Source organism: Buceros rhinoceros, unplaced genomic scaffold (assembly GCF_000710305.1).
Source record: "Buceros rhinoceros silvestris isolate BGI_N320 unplaced genomic scaffold, ASM71030v1 scaffold30940, whole genome shotgun sequence".
NCBI classification, from domain to species: domain Eukaryota; kingdom Metazoa; phylum Chordata; class Aves; order Bucerotiformes; family Bucerotidae; genus Buceros; species Buceros rhinoceros.
Window position 1 is genome coordinate 17,314 of NW_010389522.1, and position 7,815 is coordinate 25,128.

General features: G+C 38.1%; 1 protein-coding gene across 3 annotated transcripts in view; it reads right to left on the minus strand.

Annotated features, from left to right (window-relative positions):
• The window catches only part of RHOT1 (ras homolog family member T1), a 24,049-nt gene extending 16,763 nt beyond the window's left edge, over nucleotides 1-7,286 (minus strand). The window contains exons 1-9 of one of the 3 annotated variants that reach the window (XM_010134599.1): nucleotides 7,260-7,286; nucleotides 5,524-5,533; nucleotides 4,578-4,636; nucleotides 3,104-3,185; nucleotides 2,708-2,751; nucleotides 1,866-1,919; nucleotides 1,453-1,505; nucleotides 794-902; nucleotides 371-472 (exon numbers count right to left, since the gene is read on the minus strand). In XM_010134599.1, coding sequence (XP_010132901.1) covers nucleotides 371-472; nucleotides 794-902; nucleotides 1,453-1,505; nucleotides 1,866-1,919; nucleotides 2,708-2,751; nucleotides 3,104-3,185; nucleotides 4,578-4,636; nucleotides 5,524-5,533; nucleotides 7,260-7,286 — 540 coding nt within the window. Of the gene's footprint in view, nucleotides 1-370; nucleotides 473-793; nucleotides 903-1,452; nucleotides 1,506-1,865; nucleotides 1,920-2,707; nucleotides 2,752-3,103; nucleotides 3,186-4,577; nucleotides 4,637-5,523; nucleotides 5,534-7,259 lie in introns of those variants that run through there. The other 2 variants (XM_010134607.1, XM_010134591.1) reach the window with 2 other exon arrangements.
• Nucleotides 7,287-7,815: the final 529 nt, after the last annotated feature.

A 7,815-nucleotide genomic window follows, 5' to 3' on the forward strand; every position in this document is an offset into this window, starting at 1 on the left:
TTAAACCAGGCCAAGTCTGGAGTATGTTCCCTGAAACAAATGGAGTTACTGTGAAATGCGTATGTGAAGGTGAACTGAACACATTATATCTGGCTTAAAGCCATGACCAAAGCTTCTCATTTTACTCAACAGTTCACAGGGGCAACAAAAAACCATCTTCATTGCTTTGAGTGAAAAGGAAAGACAGATCAGATTAATACAGCACACAGCAATCGCCATGGCTCTGGAATGAGCTTGACATTTAGAGGTGGGGTGGCGGTAACAGAAGACACTAAGAAATGCAAAATCCACTGAAAAAGAAAGAACAGGAAAGTGGTTACCTAGCCCCCCTCCCCCCTATTATTTGTTTTTAGAATCTATGTATAAATACCTCTTTTTCCTCTGGGCAGTAAAGAGGACCTGTAGGATGTAGAACAGCTTTCTGTGCATAATAAAATAGCTCAGATATATTCTTCAAGTTTTTGGCTGAACACTGAAAGAGAAATCCTTACATTGGTTAGCCCATTTCTTGACTGTTTGGTGAGTTCTGAAATTTAAGCAAACATTTAAAACACATGCTAAAGGCAAGAATGTGAGGAGGCTCTAAATACTAGAAGAATTTGGCAGTAACATTTGATTATACAATAGCACAATCTTCTCTAAAGAAAAATAACAAACTCACCATGATAATGACTTCTATCTGAATATTTTATTTGAACAAACAAGTCTCCTTTTCCATTACAAAGTTGCCATAGGTGCTTGGCAAGAATGTATTTTCTGTTACTCATTCTAACCTCACTAAAATCTTACATACCTCTACACATGTTTCTATCTCTGTGTATTGATTCATAATGGGAAGGATTGTTTCCATACTGCTATATTCCACTAGATCAGACTTGTTTCCGACTAATATAAGAGGCAGCCTGAAAACAAAAAAAAGGTTAAGAGCTTAAAGACAGAGGGATAAGGAGATCTATTTTAATTTAGCATCCTACCTCCCACCATAAGCCATTATATTATTTTCACGATGTAATTAAATATCACTGGCAGCCAACAGGCAAAACTAAACAATAGCAGTTTTAAGTAAATTGTTTTGATACACACTTAGACAGAAATGTACTTTTTGTTGATACTACAAACAAACCACACAGTTAAACATAAAAGTAACTGATCTTATTATTATTAAACGAAACCAGCATCAGGAGAAAACCTATGCAGACCATGTAGCCAAAACTAGTTATACCATAACAAACCTAAACACACCTGGTAAAAGCTTCCCATGAAATTCAAAATAAATAGCATTGCTGGCATATGTAACAGACCTACATACTTTAAATCTCTTGTTGCTTGGACTTCTTATATAAACTTTAAGTTTAGAATTTGATTTTCTTAAACAATTAACATCCTCAACACTGTCCATTGTCACCCATCGATGTGCAGCCTAATTCACACGTCTCATCTTTACTTATGCACCTGCTATCTTTGTCTGTCCTTTCATTGATGAGAGGAATCCATCGACTTGTTACCTAAAGAGGGGTGAAAAACAAACATGAAAAATACATTTTCAAATTTAATGACTGAGCTGTGCACAAGTTCAACTACAACTGCTACTGCTTCTTTCCCAAAAAGGCAGATTTACCCACAAAGGAGAACAAATAAAAACTAGAGCTGGTTAACGAGCAACTTTGTCAGATGACTGAAATGACTGAAAACTCAGATGTTGCAACAGACACGGAGCAGTAACGTATCTGTACATTCTCTCAGCAACTTGATCTCAAACACCATCTTATGCATTTTAAATGTCTAACAGAGTTTTCAGCTTGCCAACAATTAGCAGCGTCCAAGCTAGATCTCAAGCAATAACTGGGTAAAATGTGTTACCATACCTTATCAATAGAATTCTTGTTGTTAACAGCATATACTATACAAATCACATTGGCCTAAAATGAAAAGAAAGGAAAGACATGGAATTCCACTGCTTAAGAGTCTCCAGAGCAACAGAGACAATTAAGAACCATGTGTAACAACATCCGAGTTCCACCATTAGTCAAAAACAATGCCCCCGACTTGTTAAGCTGTTTGTAGCCTGAACAACAGCTTTAACCAAATAATGTATATGTGGAGAAGTGCCAAGAAGCCTGTCTTGCAGTGTGCCATTCACATCTTATGCCTAGAGAGAGACCTATGCTACCAAGAAATCTAAACTGAAGAATGACAAATTGCAGCCTCCACTCAGGTGCCAGAAACGGAATGTCAAAGTGGAACACACACCATGACAGACTGCACAGAAAATGTGCAAAGGTGCTCAGAAAAAAGTGAAAATAGGAAACAGGAGGAATTGTGAGATTACCACGAATCTGGAGCTATTCATAAATGCAACAGTACAACGTGACAGAAAGAAGTGGAATTGATCTTTCCAGGGTAGGGTTATTTCTTTACAAAACCTGTCAATCCCTTGGCTTACTGATTAGCAGATAGTTACATTCTGTCCTTTCACTTGGAAGGACAAGGCCTGAGCTCAGTTCACCAACGCAGTGGCAGTACCCACTTTTCTTAAATAGAGGAAGGTTTACTGTAGCACAGGGCACAAAACAAAATGAAATGCCAAGCAAGGAAAAGCAAGAAAGGCTATTTTCTTCAACCTGAAGCCTATCAAATGCAGATAACTTAAAGGCAGATTTCTGCAAAAGCAGAAACCACTTTCTAGCAAACACTAAGCCACACTTACCTGTGATATTTCGTGGTAAAGCTGCTCATCACTTTGCTCTGCTTCTGCATTCAACAGAATAAGCCATTCATTAATACCCGACATTTTTGCAAACAGAACTGAAAAATTCAAGAAACTGAACTGGCTCACAGCCAGCCTTGTGAAAGCTCGTTATTTAAATGTCTTTTTATAAACTCCACTACAGAGTGCTTCTGCTGAAATGATATCCATTCATTAACTCACAAGACAGAGCTGCACACAAGGTGTTTGGCAGCTATTTTAAAGAGGAATAATTACATTTGTAGACAGGTTCTCTCTGGAATGAGTCACAGTTTGCATTCCCCTAGCCTCTTGCTACTGAGACAGACAAACAATTCCAGACCAAATCAAACAGTAGCAGTGTTGTGCAGTCCTTACCTGAATAATCCACTATGTGGGTTGGCACCCTTTCAGGGGTGACATCAGCTGGAATGGTGATTTCTTCAGCTCGTGGTGGAACCTTAGGTTGTAAAGAAACAGCAAGGAAAAGCCTTTAAAGATAACCCAGAAAATCCAGATGGTAAAAAAAGTCATATATCTATAATACACCTGCCAATTACTGAGCTTTAAATAGAGCGACTTTGAAGTGTTCAAGCACTTTCGGTTTTGGGTTTTTTTTTTTACAATGTATTGAAAGTTACTACTACTTTCTCATTCTTTATTAGTCTACTCACTGAATAAGGAACATCCTGCACTCTTCACAAGCGAGCAATGTTGTTAAGGGACTCAGTGAATGCTTCTGTAAAACTCAAATCCACTATATGGAACCATTTCTACAGAACTACTACAATAGTGAAAACTATAAATAAAACCTGAATCGCAGTTTATTTTAAAGAAAAATGTCATATAAATAAAAGCTCTAAAATTCGGGGTGGTTATCAAATTCAATCAATTACTTCAAACATGAATTTACGGAAATATTCTAGATTATACTGCAGGAAGAAGCTGAAAAGTAAAGAGAGGCCTACAGTTCATTAAAGACACCAGCAACCAAAGGAATGGGTCCCTGAGCAGATCAAGAGCAAACAGGAACTGGAGCTCCTTTTCACCTGCAAGGATGGGAACTAAATTCAAATATGTCACCAGTCTAATCCTGACTCATGAACTGTGGTAACCTACTGATTTGCATTAAACACAGCACAGTGTAGATTCAAAGAGCAGCACATGATGGCTATTTTAAGACTTGTGATCAGGAGAAATAAACATTCATGTTTACATGTAAAAAGTTTAACTATTTGCAGCAGCTCTTCTTATGGTTTGAAGAGACTACGCGATGCTTTTTAAAAGGAATAAATGTAGGAGTAGCTTTTATTCCAGCAGAAAGCAGTAAGAGTTTTCAGCATTTTTTTAATTAAAAGAGTCAGGAAAACATTCTCCAAACACAGAAGTAAAAGCAATGTCTCACTTGGTTATACAAGGTGACTTTTTAATTCCTCATTCTCACTCGTTTTGCAGGCTGCTTGCTCTTTAAATACAGACTAAAAAAAAAATTGAGTCTTGTCTCTTTCAGCACCTTCCCATTTATGAGTCTCTAATGTTGAAATATGCTGCCAGTTATGAACCGTTTCAACTGCTTTAAAAACCTAACATACTTGAGATATCAAAAAATAGTTTAATTAACCATGTGAAAAACAAGAAAGGAATTTAAATATAATTTAAATTCATAATCCTCACACAGACGTATATTTAAACTAATCTACATCACTCTTCCAGAAGTTGTCATGGCAGTTTTTTACTTTATTTTTTTCTAAATAGGAAACATTATTTTAAAGCAAAGCCTATTAACTTACTCTAGAAAAAAATATACAACAAGATAGAAATAAAACTTAGAAAACAACTAAGGGTGCCCTACCTCTTCTGGAAATTCTTCACTGACAAGAGACATAATGAGTGATGTCTTCCCAACTCTGGCTGCAAAAGCATGAAAACCAGGAATTAGACAGCGTGGTTTGATACGCTCAATAGTTGCATCTCATCTCAGATCGCAAGTATTCTAAAAACATTTTCTTTTGTTTAAGCATACTAAATACAGATGACAGCAGTTCTAATTCTTTCATTGTAAAGCCAATAGAACAAACAGAAACAAGGAAAGCACAAAGAGAGGAATTTAGCAATTAACTGCTTTCCTAGTATTCTTGATACAATGATTTTGCTTCAGTCCTAAACTCCCAAGGCTAAGAGCCGGACAAGATGATTTGACTCCGTCATCACTGGACAAAGTCTTCACAGGCTAGTTTGACTACTTTGAAAGTGCGAGAGCGTAACCTCTTATGATAAAAATGAGCTATTCCCGACAAAAAGGGAAAAAACCCAAACCACCAACCCTTCTAAAGTCACAGTTTTCCTAATCCAAAACGAAGAAGAATCTCTGCTTCAATATCCAACTCTGTTCAACAAAATACATGTCTGTTTACTAGCAAAGTTCAAACTTCTGGTATCACAGGTACATTTATGGTTTTGAGAATCTTTAATGGGACCATTTAAAATTAAGACAAGGTAACTCTCCGCTGGGTTCCCCTCTCTCTAAAACCCGTCACCCGTCAACTTCCTGTTCCTTTGAATGCCTTGAAAGCCTGTAACTGCTTTATTTGTTTTTGAGACATTTCTTAAAAACCCTGAATGTTCAGAATCAAGCATTATCTGGCACGGTGTATTTCTGACAGCCCTCAATTCAAGCAAAGACCTGTTTCATCCTGGACGTATAGCTCCTTCACCAGCATGCATGTCTCGTCAACCATCAAGTCAGGGCCCACGTCTCAAACTGGCAGAAGTTGTTTTGCTGTTATCACTGCAATTACACTTCCCTAACTGTATATAATTCCGAATATGGGAGGAAGAAGAGATGAAATCATAGGACTGATTGCTTTATTACCGAACTGACGATCTCGTCAAAGCACACTCAACTTCTCCAAGTCTATTTTTGGTATAGCAACAAAGGGCCTTCTGACATCCAGAAATAAAAGCTTCTCTTCATCACATAAGTTAAAGAGTAGTTATCGCAACATTATGAAAAGCAAAGAAAATGTTATCCTGGGGAGGAAGACTTCTGCTTTCCATAGGGAGAAGAGCTGCACATTTTTCCCCAGTGGTATTAGCCGGATTGTTGCAAGATGCAAGTTCCCCAAGTGCAGCGTGGTTGTGTTTTCATCAAAGATATCATACGAGCTCAAACCGTCATCTATACTGCCAGGTGTCCTCCTGCATAAACTACATCTTAAATTTCATCCCAACAGAACCAAAAGAACTTTAAAAGCTCTCCTGTTTCTGTAGTAAGTACTTTTCTGATAGGCAAGTAAAGTTACTAGATAATTACTGAAAACAGTGCAGCGCACTTTGCATCTGACCAAGTCAGCTTTAATTTGAAACGGTGACAAAACACCTTGGCTTTGCAGATACAGAAGCTCATTTTATTAATACTGTATGACTGAAAATAGAAGGTTATGGACGGCTGGTTAGTAAAGATGCGAGGTATTTATAAGCTTCTCTGATACACCCAAGTGTTCTAGAGTTGTTTTTTTATGAAAACTCATAGGTTCAAGTGTAGAGATTTTGTTTATTTTGCCTGAATCTGGGTCAAACGTTGGCCTTTCCAATTCTGTTTATAGTTTTAGAAATAACAGCCTAAATAATACTGGCTGACTAGGGTGAAGAAAACAGCACAGCATTTTGCAATAATTAGCTCATCTTTCTGGTCCTATAGCAGTTTTTACATCATGCTGCACAAAATAACTTGCTAAACATATTCTGAAAATTATCAGCTACTAAAAATCTGTTTGCACAGAGGACACCAGGACTAAAACCACCTTAAACATAAAACGTAAACCACTGGGGATGAAAAAGCCTGTGTTTTGGAACAGGCTTACAGCAAAATATGGTATTTCAGAGTCTGAACCTGACAATCTGCTGGTATCATCCAGCAAGTATGACAAGGGCTAGACTGACTTCTGGTTTCAGACTAACACATACAAAAGACATATATACAAAACAGCACCAAGAGTAAAACTGACAAGTTTTGCCGATTTGTAAAACAAATTTCTCCCTTCTGTTCATTACAATTCCAAGAAAAACAGAATATAAAGATGCCCATGATCTCTGATGTGTGCCGTGTACTGTATGTTGTTATTTTTAAGACACCTGTATCACTGACGTTTTCAGTTGGACATGCTGGGAACCTAATGGCCAAATCAAAGCACCAGTCACACCTGTACTTAACGCACTGTCCAGAGCCACAGACAGCACGGTACATTAGGCATGTATTCTGAATTCAACTGCACAAATACATTTCTAAATAAAGTGAGTCTTGTTAAACCAGCCAAATACAAACTTAATGAGTCAACTCTTTCTGCACAGTACCATCTCCCTGAAGATTCCCTTCTAAAAAAGTCATAGAGCATCTTTCTAGGCAGTATAGACAGAGCCAACCCACACTATAAAATAGCTGCATAAACTGCACTATAAATATATATGAGGCATTAGATTCTCAGGAAAGCTTTGTTAGTAGTACTACATTCTTATTCTAATTAGGTAATTTTACTAATAACACTTGGTAATTACTCTGCATTCTTTTCTTGCCAGGAACTTACTCACAGTTTACAAACTAACCCCACAGAACCTCCTTGTTGCTATTTACATCAGGAAGAAGCCGTATTTCTGAAAGCCCAGACACTTCTCTGAGTACCTAAGTGCGAACTTCAGGACATGGCTTTAGGAACAGATGAAGAGCACAGACTCACTGTAACTCTGGCATGCATCTAAGTACGCGCCGTTTAGTCAAGGTCGTACAGTAAGGTAGGGAGAAGCAGGGACGTGGACTCCCCGGCCCTGTTCTAGCTACAAATCCACAACACCCGACTGATAACTGCCTGGAGCACATCTGGCCACCGATTTTCAAACGCAGTAAATAAGAAAAAATTAAGTTTTATTTCCACAGGGAAAAAAAAAAAAGTTTACAAAGGACGTGACCAAATACAGGGCAAGAATTTCACCCGTTTCTACTCCAGGGACCTCCAAGCAGGGCACCAATTCCCATGCTGCGAGCCCAGTACCCAGCGAAGGGACGCGAGATCCCGGCCGAGCGCACGCACAGGCTC